The sequence below is a fragment of the Oryza brachyantha genome, chromosome 6 (genome assembly GCF_000231095.2).
Source record: "Oryza brachyantha chromosome 6, ObraRS2, whole genome shotgun sequence".
In the NCBI taxonomy this organism is placed as follows: Eukaryota; Viridiplantae; Streptophyta; class Magnoliopsida; order Poales; family Poaceae; genus Oryza; species Oryza brachyantha.
This window is the reverse complement of record NC_023168.2, coordinates 14,863,110-14,884,516: the sequence shown is the minus strand read 5'-3', so window position 1 is coordinate 14,884,516 and position 21,407 is coordinate 14,863,110. Positions and strand designations below refer to the sequence as shown.

The 21,407-nt window shown below is 37.1% G+C and overlaps 1 protein-coding gene across 4 annotated transcripts; it reads right to left on the bottom strand.

The window, feature by feature from the left end:
- Positions 1-6,334: 6,334 nt before the first annotated feature.
- On the bottom strand, positions 6,335-14,358 carry LOC102716424 (serine/threonine protein phosphatase 2A 55 kDa regulatory subunit B alpha isoform). Of its 4 annotated transcripts, none has more exons than XM_040524954.1 (14): positions 13,947-14,358; positions 12,292-12,395; positions 12,111-12,209; positions 11,761-11,880; positions 11,244-11,447; positions 11,020-11,111; positions 10,169-10,287; positions 9,229-9,352; positions 8,932-9,055; positions 7,862-7,930; positions 7,683-7,774; positions 7,509-7,586; positions 7,170-7,237; positions 6,335-7,074 (listed from the first exon to the last, which is right to left on the bottom strand). In XM_040524954.1, the coding sequence occupies exons 1-14, from the start codon at positions 14,104-14,106 to the stop codon at positions 6,938-6,940; spliced, it is 1,590 nt and encodes a 529-aa protein (XP_040380888.1). In that variant the 5' UTR covers positions 14,107-14,358; the 3' UTR covers positions 6,335-6,937. The 4 variants fall into 4 exon arrangements, with proteins under 4 accessions (XP_040380888.1, XP_040380890.1, XP_040380889.1 ...); XM_040524956.1 differs by having other exon boundaries at positions 11,247-11,447; XM_040524955.1 differs by having other exon boundaries at positions 12,111-12,206.
- Between the last annotated feature and the right edge of the window lie 7,049 nt (positions 14,359-21,407).

Below are 21,407 nucleotides of genomic sequence, written 5' to 3'. Positions count from 1 at the left end.
TTTTATAATATTTGTTTTTAGAATAATAAGAAGATGGTTGTAAAAGCTTTGCCTATAAAAAATATTTTTAATTACTAATATGGAGTTTCGTTTATACTTATGATAAGCCACTTTCTTATTTTTGTGAGAGATCTAAACCACCAAAAATGTTTTTTTTCTCCAAAAACTTTGTAGTATATAAAAGTTTCTTTGAAAAGCTAATCTGTTTCTCCCTTTCTTTCATTTTGTAAGATTAACTTCACAAAAATTACAGAAAAATATAGAGTCATTTTCAATATAAAACAATATACTTTCACAATATATTAATTATTCTATTTGATGAAACTAATTTAGTGTAGCTGATTTTGCTATATTTTTTCTATAAATTTGGTCTAGCTTTAATAAGTTCGACTATAGAAAAACATCAAAATATCTTATAATATAAAACAAATGGAGTATTAAGTTTATAATAGCTAATATTTGGATAACTAGTAATATCCTAATGACATACCATGTTTTGTGTGGCTATTAAACTCAATGTATAAGTAGAATTAACCCTGCATAGATAGCAAGATTTAATAAGTACTTTCAATTCTTTTCTCTATGGGATAAAATCCATTTGGATTATTTTTAACATTAGTTCTATCAAGTAAATTGTCGGCTAAAAAAATTTGGGTTATGAATGGGAATAAGTTCCATTCAAATCAAATTGAATGAAAATAAGTCAGGGATATGTTTGATTTCCTTGTATTATTGTTTTCAAAATAGATTTAGGAAATCTAAATGACGACGTTATGTTTGAGGTGTTGGATAAATTAGTAAGACGCTTATCCTCTCATCTTTCCTAGCTTGCTCTTTCTTTCCTAGCTTGCTCTTTCTTTCTATGATCATCATGCCTTTATTCCTCCTCCCCCTCATACCCATAAAGAGCTTCTTTGTGCATAGGCATAGTGGCTACGGAGTACACCATCAAAGTCAGATCTAGCCCGAGTGCACATCGGCAAGAAGGGTGGTGGAAAGTGCTAGTCTTGTGGCCTTCTCCATATCATGCTTTTGAGGCACGGTGATGTCCACTTGATCTAGCTCCCATGGAGAAAGGGGTAACCAAGAAAAAGGGAGGCCATCGAGAAGGACGCTAGCCAGTGTGGGCTCCTCCTTCTAGCCGCGTTGTTGATGACGATGAAGGGGTGTGGCCAATGAAGCTATCGAATCTAGAGCTTCTGTTGGCAACAACGTGGTAGTGAGCCATTGTACTCCTCCCTAGAGTTGTTTATATGTATATCATGTAATGTATCATCCTCGTTTGGTACCCGTAGGTACTAAACGTACAACCTGTGTTATCACGGTTGATACCCAAGTATCAAACTCGGTACTCATAAGTACCAAGCATGATACCTATAGTACCGGGTGTCATCCCTAGTGCTAGAACATGTTACTTGTGGTGTCATGGTTGAAATTGATAGGTATCTAATCTGGTACTTGCGAGGTATTAAGTTTGGTGTGGGGGCGCACATATTGCCACTTGGCTCGTTGGCAAGCCATCTGGCTCTAGCGTGTCCTCTCCTTTTTGTCTCTTCCCTTTAGCTCAAGCATTGTCCGTTGTTGTTGCTAACGTGACTAGATCGATACTTGGTGCTGGCTCAAGGCATGGGGGCACAGAGTAGGGCGGGATTGTGATAGACTTACGAGGAGAAATGAGATATGTGGGAGTGTGGGACAACGTCGGGTTCCATAAAGTATCACGTTTGAAAAACATCTTTTACTCTAACGGTTCTCACATAGATTTGACAAACCGTGTCGAAATATGGCTAGTAGCCAAATAGCATGTCGTCTTCCTAATTTCTAATTCTAATTTTGAAAACATTATGGCATTTTGTTCTCATGCCAACCTTTTTGTCTCGACTTCTAATTCAAAAGCAGCCCCTTCACTAGCTTTTTAATTGCAGTGTTAGATGGGTTAATTTGGCTCCTAGACAAACATGGCTCGAAGTGTCGAAACTTGAGAAACACAAAAAACGATTAAACAAAGGAGGCCTTAATACATACGGCTTCGTGCATCCTTAGCAAAACTCGATTGAAAAAATGCGATAACGAGAGTAGGTTGCTGGGCCATTAGAATTTTGTGTTGTCCAAAGTTATCCCAAGATTAATTAGGAGTATATATAATGTTACATGTCACATCAGATAGAGACCAAGCTATACTTTGTGCCGGCAAATGCTACTACTCGCAAGCATCAGTCTGGATGGGCCATACCCACTCACTACCTTTTGTGTTCTTTATAATAAAAGATCCCCACTTACTGAGTACTTTTAATTAATTTCTAATTATAGCTTAACCACCAAGATGTTGACTGGAAAACTTCGCCATGCATGCTGTTAAACTTGGCTTCTTGTGCTCACCATGCATGCATGCTTGTTGATCACTTCATTAGTGTGTGATTTACCATGTTCACTTCATTGATAAAAAAAAGACTTGTTTATCAATAAACACTTGTTATATATCTAGATTAATTCCATTGTGATTGTGGCAAGGCCACACATGTAAGTAAATACTCAATGCCAAAAGTAAATGTCAAGGAAACGTGTTTAGATACATTATCCTTATCTTGACATAACCATATACCTAGATTTTTTTTTTCAAAAAAAAGGGGCCATATTGCGTGATTATTAAAAACTCCCATAATTAACCCCATAGTACCAACCAAACACAAGGGATGTTCATGACAACAAAACGATTCAGAAATATTTATCTGCAAAACACATCATCATACTCCAGTTCCCTGATCACTAGCATGTCATCACCATCTGCCACAAGCCCACAAGGGCCTAATAAACAGGATAATATTATCCTGTTTTTGACGAAAACCCATGGCCAAAAAGCCTGCAAAGCAAAAAAGAAAGAGAGAGAGAGAGAGAAAATCTAGTGAATGGAGTCTACCTGCTCGACTGTGACATGTATCGCCAGTTCAACAAGAAATAAAAACAGTGACGTGCCGCGTGCGCCATCAATCCGGTTAACATTTCAACATCTATTATCGTGTCAATTTGGACAAAGCATATATGCATATGCCATCAAGGCATCAACAACCAATAATAAAATAATACATACTCATAAGGTAAGATGTTTGATTTTTTAGTTATAATGATTGACTACTTGTCTTATTAAAAAATTATGAAAATATTATTTATTTTTCTTATGACTTACTTTGTTATCAAAAGAATTTTAAGCACGACTAATTATTTTTTTATATTTATACTAAATTTTTAAATAAGACGAATGATCAAACTTTATATGAAACGGGTAGTATTTACCATTATCTCTACAAAGGAATCTATTTGTTTTTTATTTAACGTCTCGTTGACTTGTAGACTATGTTTGATCGGATGTATTATTTATTTGTTTAATAATCGAAAATTGTATTCATGTTTAAAGTTACTTTAAATAATAAATTAAATCGTAAAAATTAATTAGTAATTATAAAAATTTGGTAAATAGAAGTAATGGTCAAATATAAATCTAAAAATTAACTCAATTAAAAAATCGGGAGAGCGGTAGAGATAGATGGTTGCAGCGTTTGGAATCATCTCATCTGTCTAGCGTTCGAAGCATGCCAAAACTGACTTACTCCCTTTGGTAAAATACTTTAGAAGTATGGAGTTTATATGTAAGATTGATCTTAAAAGGTACTTAAAAAACATATATCCGTGCATATTTTGTAACAGAGAATAATATTCAAACATATTTGTTTATAAATATATCTTTATTCAAAAGACAAGTATTTATGATAAAAAAAACCTTTGTGCCGTATATTGAGCTCAGTGACCTTTCTTTTGGATCACATTTTACAATGGTCAGATTGTGGTAAAAGGTGATCGGAAAAAACTAACTACATATTTCCAAACGGAAAATAATTTGTGAATAAAAATTTTATATGCATATTCTTAATCTTAACAATCTAAAAGTCAATGTAAAAAATAAATTTTGGTGAGAAAACCCTGAATCAACTCTAAATTTAAAATTAAAATTTTAAATTATAGCTTACGAACATAAACAAAACGAAAAGGAACGGTGAACAGGAATGGCGATGCAAAAATGATTGCCGCTGGTGACCCCTGTCTTGGCACCTTTCCACTTTGCTCAGTGCCTCGGAACTGCAAAGGGCAACTCATGTAGAGCAGGTAGATTAGCAGGCTATAAGCCAGCTATAAACATATTTTAAAGAGATAAAAGAGGATAGATAAGAGAGGTGGGCTGCACATGGACTATGATATGTAGGACCATGTATTGATGTTTTGTAGCTAATTATTGTATGAATTGACTATTAGATTAATTATAGATGAATTGGACCGAATAGTTGACTATACTTTTGAACTTGCTCTTAGGAACACAGGGAAGATTTGGGCCCACCGACCCAGACAAATACTGATTTTTAGCATTTAAATATTTTTAATAAATAACTTTAAAAATAGAAACTTCGAAAACTTATTTCCAGCCAAAAAAATTTTGCCCACGCCACATTTGCGTATTTTTAAGTAAGACAAATTATCAAATGTCATTTTAAAAGTTATAACAACGTCAAATTAGTTTCGTATCTTTTTATTGTGAGAGCTATTTTAGATGTCATGACATGCTTGGAGTATGTTAGTGTTTGCATACTTAAGAAAAGGCTTGTTTTCTGGCTATTATTATGTAAGTTAATTCTAGTTTCTTGAATAGTTACTTCTAGTGTAGTACAGTATATAATAGTTGCTTCTACTTCAAAAGTAGTTAGCATTTAGGATATACTAGTTAACAAACATTCACGTGACTATCTATTGACATTTCTAAGATGATATGTTTTTATGTCTGTGTGAGTCACTTCTATGCATCATTATAATTTTTCCCGCATTTATGATTTATTGTGTAGTATTAATTACTTCTAACATGTGTATAAATTATTAAACTTTCATATAGTTACTTCTGTAATTTATACTTGTGCATACTGTCCCTGTAATTTTTAATTAAAATGCAAAACATTTTCAAATAAAAAATCCAAAGATTATTTTTCGAGTAAGAATTAGTGATATTTCTTTCACATACTGTATAATCTCAATATCTCATTGATCAGATTTTTTTGTCATTGTTTGTATTATTCAGAGAAAAGTCAAACGATATATTTGTAAATAAAAATATTTCATAAATAAAAATCTTTATATACGTGTTCTTAGCGATCTAAAAGTCAAAACTAAAAAATAAACTACGATGAAAAAATCTAAAATCTACTCCAAATTTAAGGTTAAAAAAATCAAATTTTAGCTTACAAACATAAACAGAAGAAAAAAAATACGTGACATAAAACTACTGGGATTCCCTGAAACCGTGAAACATGTGTATCAATGGTTTCCAGGAAAAAAAAAAAAAAAAGCTGAACCAAGATGCCACACGTACGACGGCATTGAATCAGGTGCTAGTAAACCTTTCCAGAGGCATCATTCTGGGAATATATAGACTTATTAGCAAAAATTACTCTAAAACACAGTATAAAGCGAAGCAGCAACTGCTGACTGACACAGATGCCTTGTGTTTGCATGTTCAGAGGATAAGATCACATTCAGCGTTCTTTTCTACAGAACCGTGCAGCTGCTGCTTCATGTAACCACAGATATATAAATGCTACCCCCGCAAAAAAAAAAGATATATAAATGCTATATTTCACATAAAAAAAATTTCCCCCTGTTCATGTTCTTCTCGTGTTTGCTCAACTTGAGCTATTTCGGCATCGATCGCAGAAGATTTGTGATGGCCATGCAGTCCATCCTCGTTCACCTTCTGGTTCTGGATGAGGTGTGTGATCCACACCAATTTCGCTCAGACAATCACAGGAAATAGTTGTAGGGTTTTTGGCTAGGAAGAATATTATGATTTGGTGACGGATCATACGAACTCACCATCCAAATGTAGTAGTAATAGCATGTTGACAAACAATTGCGACATCCCACAAAAAAATAATGAGATGTTCTGACCATGCGGCCGTGCAATTTAGCCTTGCAAAGATCGTGTGTGTCGGTGTGTGCGTATTCAATGCTGCCTTCTCTTAAAGTCAAGAGTTTACAAGAGTAAATTGTACTTTACACCAATTAAAATGCACCACATTTCACTTTGCACCGGGTTTAACATCTATTTTTACTTTATACCAGCTTGTATTGAATTAAGTTTCACAGTTTGAGTCCATGTCCTAGCAGATATGGATTTCATTTGCTTGATATTAACCAACGCAGACGGGACAAATTCATTTGCCCTAAAAAAAGGCAGGAGATAACACAGATTATGGCAAGTTAGATATCATTTCACAGATGCATCGCTTGAACTCCATTCTTGCAAATTCTAAATAGCTATAATATAACCTCATTTAGTGTCACAAAACAAGTCCAGGCCAAACACACAAAATGGAAGTCCTGGTTAAGAATCCCAAACAGCAGTTACACTAGTGCTGACTTATTTCAACGGTCCAATGAATAGAAGAGAAATGATGAAGAATAACTACAATAACTGAGTTATCTATTGTTCAGAGATTTAAGTTCTAAAACAGCTGATTAGCCTCGTCTAATTGGCATTACATGTAAAAGATAATCATACACCCGTTGCAATGCATATTTGCTTATGTCCTTTACTGCAGATATTAGCATAACCAATCATTCCTATCTTCGGTGCCTTCAACTGCTGACTTTGGAATGTACGGCAACTATGATCGCAACTTGGGACCAAAACTTTTGATCATTAGGGCATAATTTACAGATTTACTAAAGAATCAACAAGGGCAGTCACAGCAACACAAGTCTATCTTCTGGGGATCAACGGCCTCTTTTGGCCCCAACGGAGGAATTGAGGACAACATCCTGCACCATCTCTCTGGCTGCATGTGAAGGCCCACGGCCTCCAAGAGCAACACAAAAACAATAAATTTCCTCTAGCACCTTTCTACGCATAATACATATACAAACTATTTGCAGCAGCACATGCAATAGAATTCTCGGTTGGGTGCCATGCAAGATGGAGCAACTTGGTTGAAAAGTCAAATGAATTTCCATTGGCATCAACGCCTTGATTCTCCCCACCTGTCGCATATTACTAACAACGTTAGACAAAGTAGTTGCAATATCATACTATCTCAGTAATACAAATTTCTTGTTATACAAGAAAAGTGGTGTACCTCTTCGCACGCCACGGGCCAGAGAGGTTAGTGTGCGTGTGGGCCTTGTTGGGTTTACAATCTGCCGCCTATGTGTCACAAACCAATGAATAGAACATAAGCTCGGACAAGCCATAATAGCAGAAAGGATAGTTGCAAAAGTCTGACAATTGAAATGTGAAACAGAAGGCCTAAGGTACAGATAAATTTTGAAACAGTGAGATAAGCTATAGGAGTTTTGTTCAATTGTGGAATCCAATTCAATCATATGATCAGCTGATTGACTTTCTCTATGTTCACGTAGCATGAGGAAGGAAAAATATCAATCTGATCATTGCTCCATTAGCATACAAAACATACCTCATGGGGTTTCTGCTTGCTTCCAAAGTAGTTGCTTCTGTGCTTCCAGGAGTACAGCCAAAAACCCGAAACAAATTACTGCAGTCAAATAAACAAGTAAAATCAACTTTTAACAAGCATGATTTCCAAGTACAACGTTACTGTATGTAGCTAAGAATAAGAACAAGTTAATACCCATAGGAACCAGTTGCAACACGAAGTCCATCCCCGCTAAGACAACACTCAAATTTGTCAAATATTGAGTCATTCTCATACAGATCACATAGCTGAAAATTAAAGTACAATCAGATTATGTATCAGACTATCAGTCATCATATAGCTGATTTTTAGTCATTCGGTTGATAAAGTCTCACCCTGGGCCTTAAATGTTCATGGACCTGGAAGGTTGAAACAGGGCCTGAATCCATGTTGAGATCCCATAGCTGAGGAAAAGACAGAGACATTAAACTTTACCTAATCTACTTTATTAACTCACGTCAAATATGCCATCACAAGCCATGAAAATAAAATGGTATCTAAGTCACAATGAAAGGGAGAACAGGATGAAATCTCACATTTAATATATAAAAATAATTTCACAAAAGAAAAGAGGGTTACCATACTTTCTTAACCTTAGTCATTGACCATCTATTAGTTTTCAGGTAGCATTTATATCTAGAAATCAACTATCAGCAGTCAATCAGCCATTCAAGGCAGATCAAACTGAAAGGGGTCTAGCATTAAGGAGATACATACTAGCCTGATAATCTATTTCCTGCTAGTTACCGAGGAAAGGAGGCAAGGACAGAGAACTTAAGAGCATCGAACAATTACTAATCATGCATGTATTACTACACAAACAGACCACCATAACATTTATGTAAACATCATCAACACCTGACTTATTTTAATACAACTGCAAGTTGCTAAGAAACAATTAAAAAACTAAGAATGAATTAGCAAATAAAAGCTAGCAGTGCTGCATCTGAAAGTATACTATTTGTTTTTACCTAAAAATTAACAGACCAAGAATATAATTTATCCAGAAATTATATCTCCATGTATAAAACATTCAGATGTTATGCAATACAACATTAAAAAATGATTTCTGTGTGTTAAAACAAAATGAGTAACCTTTTACATGGAACTACTAGCTAAGTTGCAGTGCTTTGGTACGGATATAAAATAATATAGCTTAAAATAAATATAAAAATACATTTTCCATGAAATATGTTGCCCATATTTTTTATAGGAATATTCATCTTAATTTGATTTTGTATGTGGCTATACATTTAGATTTGATTGTTTCTTAATACTAAGAAGTTCAAGGGGTAATCTGAAAAAATTACAACGGGAGTAGGTGGGGATTCACTTCCACCACCACTACTTTTTTTTAAATGAGTATAGATATACAACACCACATAGATCAAGGGAGAAAGTATACCTTGAGAGTCATATAATCACGACTAAGAATATATCTTCCATCCCTTGAAAACTTTATATCTGAAATTGATGCGATTATCTCTGTGAAGAAGGATCTTGATCCAGGTGCTTCATGTTCCTCAAATCTGTTTTAAAGGCTCTTGTTATCTCATACATCATACTGTGACATAATCCTACCAATATGGAATAAAGAATTGTATGCAGCCCCCAAGTCCCAAACCTCCAAAAAAAGCCACAGGTTTGCCCAATATACAGGGATAGAATGTTGCAGGTAAAAGGCGTAAGATGAATTACTAACATCTTGGAATGGTTGTCACACAAAGCTGATTGTCGCAGATCAATGAGTCGGATAGAACCCTTTGAACTGCTATAGGCCAGTATATTACAATGAGTTGGGTGGAACTCCGCACATGTAATGACCTCTGAAATTTCAACAAAGTTATATCATACATGATGCCAGGACATGAATAACAAACATGAATTACAGTTATTGTAAAGATCAGATTTCAAATGTCTTAAACCCTCAATAATAAAGGTACACTTCTACTCTTAACTTCTATATATCATTAGCAAATAGTAAGATAAAATAGCAGAACATCTTCCTAATGAAAAACCTTGCAATGGCATGGAAAATGTCGTCCTAATTCATTTGGTTAATTCACTTAGTCTACCAATTCTATCACCATATAAATCCTCCATAGATATATGCTCCTTATTTAATTCAACCTGTAGCTAGAAGATGCAAACCGAATCTATAGAGTAGAGCTCCCATAATTTAACAAGTGCCATGTGTCCATGACAATGAGAAAGTAAATCGAAATGAACAGACAACAGAGAGTGAAGAAACATGTGCTTGCAGCCACATACTGCTAAGTTTTTTAAAAAGTATGTCAGCATAATGCCAGACTGCAAATTCAGAATAGTCCATCACAAATACAGAAAACATATTCACATTAATGGTGGGGGCTAAGTAATCATGCCACAAGCAATGGGCAATCTCCTAACCCTAGTTATCACTTAGGATTTAATCAGAGCCTCAGTGAGGCACAGATAATCATCCTGGTTATGAAAAACAATATTCAGTTGTCAAGCTCATTCATGTAACACCAGAAAAATGGGAATATGCTTTGCAATAAAATAGACACTAAGAAAGTTAATCAATCAAGTTTATCCATGGTGCAGTAGTTAATTCAAAGTTGAGCACAAATCATGTAAAAACAGGAGGCCAGTGGAATTACCCGTTAGGTCTTCCATGTTTGGAGGCTTCACATCAACAATATTGAAGCTCTGGCTATTTACCTCCAAATTCCATAGATTTATACGCAGATCATCTGCTGATAGGTATGTCTCGCCATCACTGATGATTAAATGAAAAGAGAGCAGCATATCAATGCAATGTTCACAACTTATATCATTCAAAAAGTAGTTGGAATATATGCAGGAACAAAACACTGAAGAGAACTCTATTGCATTAATGTGGTACTATAAAAATGTGTATGCTTCTACAACGATGATTTGCACAGATTTTAACGCATATTCAATGGGTCATGAGTCATGACTATTCCTTAACCCCTTCATGTGCTTTGACAACCATATGGTTCTAGTTCTGATGGTGTGAGCATAGTAACAGTTCCCAAAAAAATCATGCATGCAAGGATTCATGTGGTTGTGCAATTAATGTCATGCTGCATAGTAGGGAACTAGGGATACATATAGCTACATGAGTGATATAAGCCAACATAAAACTGAATTTTTATTGAAAAGGACAGCTTGGATTTGGTTCGGCAATTAGAAGATTGAAATCGCAGGAAATGTAAAGCTTGCAGAATGGTTGTAAATGCAAAGACTTAAAGATATAAAGTGATAGAAACACCAGCATATTAATGACAATTTACTAAGTCAACAAGACATACTTGCAGAATGCTTAAATATAAAAAGAGTGATCCACAGGAATCGGATGCTCAACTCGATATTATTTTATTTCAACATGACAAGAAATAGATACATAGTTACATACGAACTCATGGGAACAACACGCAAAAGAAATCCAGCTTAATAGGCTAATATTCGATGCAATGGTCATACTGACCTATTGTTTGATATAGAGTTAATATGGTAATCATGAGCATGAGCGTATACACGTCGACATCTAGCAACAAGGTTGACATCTTGACTTGCAACCTGCATGATCAGAAACACGGTCAGTTTTGGGCTCAATCATAGGTTGTTGTGTAAGTAATTATATGCTAGTTAGGACTTCTAAAGCTGATCAAGTCATCTTCTGCAGATTAAGATATTGAGGTTGAGTACAACTACCACAGGTAAACGTAATGAAGGGTAGCCTCCGGGTGGAAACAAAATATCACTGTTCAAGCAACTGGACTTGTCTGAACATCCACCATTTGGAAGAAGAGCCCTAGAACTACTAGTACTTGAACTAGAAGTGCTACCAGTCCCTACACTCCGAGAATTGTTCAAATTCATAACTGAAACTTGTTTTACTTTCTTCTCTTGCACCTGTAAATAAAGCAAAACAACATATAACCAAGGTCAATACAGGTAATACTTGGGTTGTGATACAACCAAGGGTAGCAACAAAGTGATTTGTCTGATATCACAAATAATTTTCCATGGGTAACTAGAGAGTGCTCATCTAACTTTCATAAATTATCCACTAATGATGAAACAATCCACACAAACATCTTGATCAACCAATATGTAGAAATATAAACATCCAAGACAGGCCTAAATATTAAATTAAATGAGCAAGATATTGGCATGCATAAATCTTGAAAACCACTCCTGGATCTTGACATATTTGTATACATACCTTCCAGTATTTGATTGTTTTATCATTTGTAGACAGAAGGGAGAGTGAATTATTGGCTGTCTGGCACCACCTGATCTTGTTGATCTTCTCCTCTATTTCCAAACTTTTGAGATAGTCAAACTAGAACAGATCATTAAGACAACAGAGATGTGAGTTCCAAATGCAAGTAATTCCAGCAAGAATAAAACAAGAGCATAGCACGGCAATGTAATGCTTCATCTATGCTTGCAAGAGCATATAGCCACAAGCCTGTGAGTAAGTTATGGATTTATTTTATCTGAAATAAGAATGCCAACTTCTTAATTTTATTTTAAGATTGCTACAACACCAAATCCAGATTATCAATATACCTCGGGTTCATGACTCTGAAATTCAGTTTTGTAGCGGAACTCTGGATGTCTAGTAATCGAAGCATCTTGTCTCTCCAGTTCTCTCCGACTGGCATTCTGCTAATAGATTGACCTTTATGAGGATAAAATATTGAAGTTTAGCAAGAGAGGCTTATTTATAATCATTTATAATGGTGCTTACATCCCGAGCATCTGTTCTTTCAAATAAAACAACACGGCCTCCTCTATCTCCAGTGGCAAGATAATCACCGGATTTATCAAACTCAATTGCAGAGATGATGTCAACTGAAATAAAACAGCAAGATGATCACCAGATTTGATGCAGAGATTATGTAAACTGAAAGAAAACAGCATAAAGATAAACACACAAAGCAGCAATGAATTGTACATTTGAACTTGTCTAACATTGAAGAAAGTAGGTTTATTATAGAATAGTATGTTTAGCAATTACTCTTCAAACCCAGACTGAACAAGCTAATTACCCAGTGACCAATACTTCCTATTCACATAAATGAATCCACAAAGAAGCATAAGGAAATATACATTATTTTTTTTCCAAATTCTCAATACTCTCTCCACCCCATAATATAAGGCACAACTACCACTAACACAAAGACCAAGAAAGAGTTATAACCACCTTCTCATTTAGATTAACTAGGTGCATGTATGCATGCATGTAATGTGGTTGAACGTTTTGATGGTGAAGAATTGAAAATAAATCAAATTTAGAGAAAAAGATATGTGCTAGTTAATGCATACTTGCATGCACGCTTTATATTATGAGATAGAGAATAAAAGTAGTTATGTCTTATATTATGGGATGGAGGGAGTATTAAATAATTGGGCCACTGAACATGGTCATAAATAAACTTAGAAACCGACAATATAGTATCACAAGAACCGACAAAAATATAACGGTACAACAATTGTGCAACCAAGGGAAGAATTTATGTTTTATTAACATACATCCAAACCTAAAGAGCAAAAGCATCATATCCAATGCCAAATCAACCTTGCTGGCATAACCTTACAAAATGCACATCGTACAAGAAGACAACGCAACAGCACATGCAGGACCTATCTACACAGGCTCAAGAAACACAGCATTACTCTCACTAATAGCACAGCTTCATTGATTCCTTTTAACGGACTCCTAACCGCTCGCGGGCTTTTTATGTGATCAATCCACTTATGGAATTCAGTTAAAATACCGACCTCATCATAGGCCTCAAGAGAACCTTAAGCAGCAGGTCACCTAAAAACAAAGACAAGAACCCGTGCGCTGCACATCATCTTACCGCCTTTGTGCATTCTATAAAAGACAAGATCAAATACTACGTAGAGCTACATTCCTCAAATCCCAATCAAAGCCCTGCGTGGCTAAGCCTTAAATCTGAAAAAAGAAAAGAGAACTATATGATCAACTCGAGCAATTTACTAGCAAATAGATGGTTTACAAATCACGAACACCACTGGTTTCGGCTCATAACAGACCCTGCTGCCAATATAGAGCAGCACCATATTCAACCATCCCAGATTGATACCACGAACACTGCAATAGCCACACCCTCGATCCGAAACTATCCCCTGGCGAACAAAATCAAGCGCTCCCAGGTCAACCAAGCTCGCGCATTCTCCTACGAGTACGAGGCAATCCCAAACCGGGAGCCCAATCCACCACCGTAGCGCGGGTTCCCAAGCACAGCCATCCCGGTCCCCCTACCGCCCCAGCGGGCGGCGCATCACTCCCCGGCGCCGCAACCCCCCCCCCCCCCCCCGAATCGACCAGATCTCGAGGCGGGCGGGGCGGGAAGCTCCTCGGTGGCCCAAACGTACCTTCCTGCACGTCCTCCCCGGCCGCGCGCTCGCCGAAGACCTGCGCGAACCGCCACTCCAAAGGTTGCCCCTGCCCCTGCGCCTGCGCCGACGACGAACCGGCCGCCGCCTCGCCCGCCCCCGCCTCCTCGGGGCGGTCGTCGCCCTCGTCGGGATTCATACTACCCGCCGGCCGGCCGTCAGCGCGTCACGCGATCGCGCCGCGGGGGCATCGCATCGGGGGAGGGGGGCAGGGGGGGATCGGGGAGGGAAGCGAGGCGACGTAGGGTCCCACCGGCAAGGGGGAGGAAGGGGTGGCCTCGGGGGCGATGCGTTGGTGGTGGGAGGAGAGGAGGCGGCGGCGGCGGCGGAGGGAGGGAGATCGAGCCCGAGGAGAGGAGAGGAGAGGGGATGTGTGTGTGTGTGTGTGGAGGTCGAGGGAGGTCTGTCTGTGTGCGTTCGTGCGTGCGTGCGAGTGCTCTTTGTCCGTCTTTCTCTGACATGGTGGGCTCCTTTTGCGATCCGGTCCTCGTGGAAGAGCAGAATTCGTTTTAGGCCGATGGCCAACTCGGTGACGTGGCGGCTTATCGGAGCTGACTGGTCACAGTGATCGTGGGTTGCGAGGATTTGTGGAGTTATATGAAGCTCAGGCCCGTTTGGCACGACCTCACTTCTCAATTTCAACTTATCTATAGTCAAAATTACGTTAAACGGTATAGATTCGGTACAGATTCTAGTTTTTTAGGCAGAACAGAGTTGCTTTTAAGAAATAAACTATAGGCATATAGCTAGTTTTTTTTCTGCTCCACGGCTTTACTCCACACCAAAAGATTCATTACCCTTTATTATTTTATTGTAATTACTCGAATCTGCTATTCATGTACCCTAATCTATTCTCAACGTCTATGTCCATACATAGAGCGCACGGCGATTCGTAGAGGCGACGGTGCTCGCGGCACAATATATTTATATCGTGCTATGTTATTTTGTGCTTATTTTATTTATGTTTATGACAATGGTACTATATATTCTACTATAAAAGCCTCTAGTGGTACCTATTCTCATTGTATTTTTTCAATTTACTCCCTTAATTTCGTAATATTAAAACTCGATCAAATCTAGATGGATATCCACATAAAATCAAATTGAGATGGATATTTCCTATATAAAAAAGATGGTCACATATTTTATGAAAAATATTTTTCTATTCATTCTAGGAATAACATAATATGTTTTTATCCATAGCAAAGTACATGCATTCAGCTACTATTACTAAACATTTATATTGTGTGTTAACTGTCATATATTTCCTCCGTTTCATATTATAAAACTTTCTAGTCTTGCCTAGATTCATTTGTGTGCTAATGAATCTAGACATATCTAAAACATATACATAGATATATGGATGAATTTAGACAAACCCAAAAAGTCTTATAATCTGAAACGGATGTAGTAGTATTTGTAGCCATGTAGTTGTGTTGTTCAAATTCCAAAGAAAAATAATTGGTATTTAATTACATAAAAAATAAACATGATTAAATTATGGATTAACCATAATTACACATAACCCAAAGGGTATTATTGTCAATCTACTTTGTATCCTCTCTTTAGGAGTTCTGAAGCAGACCAAGCTAGTCAAATAGTTTTGATCTGCTATCCGGCTCCCACAGGAGCAGCTCTCACTGGAGTTGAAGTTTGGAGCTAGGATCTAGAGTTCAGAGTCCTACCAAATGGACCCTCAGTATCTCAGATGTGTCTTAAGTACAGGAACACATTTTGTAAGATGTAACGGATATTTGAACTTGTTCCTTGTACCAAGCTAAGACCACACTAGGTTAGGGGTTACCTAATAGCAGTCTTATAGGCTAATACCACTAGTTGAGACTACTTGGCTTGGAGAGGCCCTTAGATGCTTTGGACAACGGGCTACAACCCTCCTGAGATTTTAGCTTAAAAATTAAGTTCGCCACTTTTCAAACTAACCTTATATTTTGTAGCTAAAAGCTTGAGTCCATTATTATCCATAGATTGGGACATCAAAATAGCGGTATATATGTATCAGTGTATGTGCACCCAAATATTCATTAAAAAATTGAACATGCAGTATATTTAATTGTGTTTATACGAAAGTCGGATCTAAATAGGTGCCTTTCCACTCAAAACATTAATTTTCAAACTAGTTTAGTTGCCTTTCCGCTCACAACATTAATTTCCATACTAGCCTTCTTGGAGCACTACAGGTATGTTACATTTTTCCTTTTGAGGTGTATAAAACTTGTATAACTCTTATATAGTTTACATGTATTATTTGCCTTTACGCTTTCACCCTCTGCATAATCTTTTTATGCTAGATGCCAAAGGGGGAGAAATATAAATAGAAAGTGATGTGAAGGTAGGGGTGTAAACGGATTGGATAATATATGATCCAATCCACTTTGTTTCTACCCAAAGTGAGGATATGGTAAGGGTTTTGAAATATCCGATGGAAGAAAATGCAAATGCGGATAGTAGCATGCGGATGTAGAGAAGAGTGTCGTATGGAAAATATCCACTAGATGCGGATAATTCGAATTCATCCCAAATCGATCTAAATATCTAGTCCAACAAACTAATAGCCTAGCCCATCAAATACTAACATAGGTTATCCATTTTCATCTCTCTCGGTGTCAACTCACTTTCAAAGCCATGGGATGCCAGCTGCTAGGCATACTACACATCTATACACATCTATATGTACAGTAGCCAGGGAGGGTGGCATGCTAGCAGCAATGGCAGTAGGCACGTGGGCAGGCAAATTCGCGATAGAGGTAGGCGGGCAGGTACTCTACTGCTAGCGACTGTGGTGCGGCCACCTATTGACTGCAACATGCACAATCAACTCTTTTGTCGCTCTCTGCCTTCCATCTCATCCACCGCTCTCGGCCTTCCATGGCGACCTAGGTACTCTTTCCCTTTCCCATTCAAAACATTCGTACTTTATATTGACTATAGATATTTGATTGTGTATATTGCTTGCTCAGATATGCAAGGAAAAACAACTGGACAAACAATAATGAAGAATTAAAATTGAAGTCTAGAACACAAGATCTTGTCTTTTGGCATTTGTTATGTGTTAACGATTGAGGATTGAAGTTCCAATGTATTTCATGTCTTTTGGCCTTTATTGTTTCACTACTTTATTTGTATAAGCAATGTATGGACAACTGAATACCAGCTGTTTGCATATATACTAATATTGTTTGTTATGCATATTTACCACTTCACTACTTTACTATATTTTTCGTCGTTTTACCATTGAGAATTGATGTCCCGATGTAGTAACTACTTTATACTAATATTGCTTGGCATTATGCATATCGTCCATCATATTGGTGACTCAGTGCTCTATCAATTGCATATATACATCGCATATGATTTTAATATGTTTTCAAGCTAAGCCCATACTGACTCCACACCGTATCCGCCATCCAAAAAAATCCACTCCATATCCGCATCCACACAACCCGCGCATGCTTTGAATCCCCTCAAAAATTATGGTTTATGGTATGGTTTGAACACTATACATCCAAAATATGATTCCTTTGCACCCCTATATAAAAGTGAGAAGTGTCTTCTTGTTTCATTTGTTGAAACTAACCCGCTAGTATATGTTTCATGCAAATGTTGACATGTCCTAGAGCATTATGTTCAAATATCTCATTATGTGATAGTGTTGTCATCATTCACCAAAAAGGGAGAGATTGAAAGATCAAGTCTACTATCCTTGTGTTGTAAAATGCTTTGGTGATTAAAGCCAACATGTGTTGGGACTAACTATTTATATGAGATGGACTGAATAGGTTGAGTTTCGGTATCAAGATAAGGATATTTATATATATCTTAATGAAGAAGAGAAGATATTGAAGATATGGAGAACGAAGTGGCTTCATATGACAATATGCTGAAGCGCGGGTAACACTCGACTGTGATGGACCATGCGGTGGTGAAAGGCAAGCAAATAGCTTGACGCTGGTGGACCAATTCGGTGGTGAAGTACGAGTAGAGGCTTCGTGTCAATAGCTGTGGAGGGCCATGTGAAGTCACAAATGATCCACATCAATAATTTGAAGGGTGCAATATGGAATATTGAAGATCAAGAGAATATGGTACATTGATAAAGGCAAAAGTATAATTGATTTGAGACTAATGTGTTTATTGAGTTATAGGTGAATAGTCCCGATGTTAAAATGGCATTGACGTTGGCAACCCTCAAATGAAGTGAAAAGATGGCATGAAGGAATTCCAAGTGGTATGGCATATTTTAATAGTTTGTTGTCTAACTCATTTTCCCTTTTCTCTTTGGCATGCATATTTTAATCCTTCTATATTGGAAGTTTTTTATGTATCCTAACCATAAGGCACCATTTTGTTAATTATATTAGTACTCCTATCAAAGAGTTATCTACCCTCCCCCCACATATATGCCTGCAAATCATGCATTAGGTATAATGAGATGGTTTTGGGATGCAATTTTAGTTGGAACATGAAAAATATCAAAATAAAACGTTAATTTCTACCTAGATGCATACATACACAAACACATATGGTTAATTGTAATATAGGGGACATGGTGATGAGGACATCACTGCTCTAGTTACACATACATATAATACTCCTCAAGTTATTATACAAAATCCAATTACTAGAGCTCGTGTCCGCCAATTAAATTTACAAGTGAGATTGTTCCTAAGCACCTCTTTTCATAGTTTTGAGAATAAGTTACTACTTAAAGATGTTATCATGCTTAGGAAAAATGGAGAGGATCATGAAGTATTTGGCGAGAGGTGTGGAGTTGGAGAAGACCATCAAAGACTTCCAAGTAAAACGAACAGCCAAGATGCATCAAACTATTTTTGACGATGCATGGAAAGATAATTTTATAATATAATGACTTTTGATTGACATTAAAATTACATCGAATTGATCAACAGGAATCGTTGAGACAAGTTAGCATTCAAAATCTGCCATGGTGTTGTGACACCGTCTTTCGGGTCGTGTAACACCTTAGAGCCCATTAGGGGGTGCGTCCAGGGGGCACCACATCCCAAACTCTCTATACTAAGTCATCAGCCCACATGTTAGGTTTTTGGGTTTTCTTTAGATTAATTTTGTCATCGCAGTTTCATTGATAGATTGGTTTGTGAAACCCCAACTCTAAGTTCTTATTTAATCATTCATCTGCAATTGAGTTTCTATCTTTCTTCATCTTGTTTGTATTCTTCAATTTGTAGTTTCATAGTCCTATCGGGCGTGCCAAAAACGTGTTGATGCCAAACCTTCCCAATCTAGCTCCTGAATACACACGAAGGCCTAAGAGTCTCTGTGTCGCTCTAATGCAGGACCTAAATTCTTATAAGGTGTGTGGATGTGCCAAATCAGTTTGATCTTGCAACTAACAAGATGAAGAATAAAACAAGTCAGTCAGCTATCGAGTTGATAGATATAGAATCCAGCCGATAGGTTGAACAATTGGTCGTTGAAGGCTTGGATCGGCTAGAAATCCGATACAGATAAACTCAAATAGTTAAATAAATAATGAATCCTCTTCTAAGATCGATAGAAACCAACTCGCAGGTAATCCTTATAAACCGATGTAACACCTAAATAACTACCAACATAAATAAAGCTGATTGGTGTAGAGGTAATGCAAAAAGGCTAACAACTATTCAGTTGATATTGATACAATGAGTATGCAGATTGGCAATGATCATCGGTTGTAATCAACTGATTATTGATCAAGATATATAAATATCTAGCCTAGTCTACTGGGAATAATCTTAGAAGATTGGACTAAATTGAGATAGTTCAAGATTACGCCTAGCAATATCAGGCAAGATATTAAACGCAATCCAATGACTGGTAACTTATCAACTAAAACTCCGATAAAATAATGTACAAGATACATCGAATCTAATATAAGCTAGTTGATAAACGCAATCCAATAGATCGGACCGAACCAAGACAGTATTAGATTGAAGACATAAAACAGTAAATATCAAGCCAATGTAAATCACCAAAGTGGTTGACCAGATCAACTTTAAGCTAAAATTGATATAGTGACTAGCAACCGTACAACCAGATCAGAAGATTGGACCAAACCGAGACAATTTTGATATAGTCGATACGTCTGTCAGGGCCGATGGAACGTTGGATTTACCCCTCCGCTAGAGATCGAAGCAATGCGGCCCCGCGTTAGGTGCCAAGTTTCACCGGTAATGAAACCTCGGTAAAGAGGGTGGCGATGCGTTGAATTTATATTTGATATGTGTAGATATATATGTTTTTACAGGACCCTAGGTGTACATATTTATACCCATGGTGAATACTAGTTCACGTTGGACACGATACACGTTTCCTAAAAGATAAAAGGAAACACACAAGTCCTGACCAGACTCTAAATCTAATCTCTATTGGATGTGACACATGTCTCCTAAAGATAAAAGTAAACCTAGTTGTAATCGGACTCAACATGATCTTCTAAACACAAAAGGAAACAAAGTCTCAATCGAACATGGAAGAAAACTTACCAAGATAAAGAAAAATTACTAAATCTTGCCTAATAAATTGATAGAAGCAAACTGTCATCCCATGGTCTTCACAATTCCTTATTGAATTTGCACTCTTCTGGATAAGTTTTCCATCAGCTGATTGTGTCATTTTACTAATCAATTCCACTAAGAAATCTTACCAAACTTTGGCGTTAACACTCTCATATTGTACAGTATGATACAATTTAAATATATTTTTATATGTGCGTATTGATAAAGCCAGTTTCATATATGGCATCTATTTTGTTGGGGGATCACTCCTCAAGCAGGAAGGTTGGTGGCCTTCCATTTTTGTGTTTGGTTCAGAGAGTGTGTGAGAAGCTGCATGTTGTGGACGTAGTGTAGGTGTAGAGTAGAGATGGGGGAGAAGGAGGATGTCTGGTAGAAATCCTACAAACAGACAAATTTATATAGGTTTCAGCCACATAGAGGCGTAATACCATACTCCTGTTATGCAGATGATTGAGTATGATTTTTGGTGAAATACATGTAGGAGGGGAGCTCCCATTTTTTTAATCTTTTTTTACTCATGTATGTTTTCTATCTGGCTATCTCTAGAGACCTCTGCCTGGTCTCCTTATACCTCCTTTGTAGGCATGGTCCTTCTTTTATAATATCAAGGGTATTCTATAGTGACATGGATGTGATAGCTATGGTAGACTAATTAATGTGAGGAGAAAGTATTGTTGATGTGATTAATAGGAGTACACAAGGGTGTTCGTTTTCCCATAGAGGTGTCAGTATGTAGCCCATTGTCTTCAATGTGTGACATGGAGAAAAGTGTGTCAGATACTATATGTGTCTAACACAATATGCATGCAACATTAAATCTTGTAAGTGAAGCATGTTAGAGGTCTTATAGGTCCTCAATAAGGACCTTGTTGCTGGGACCCAG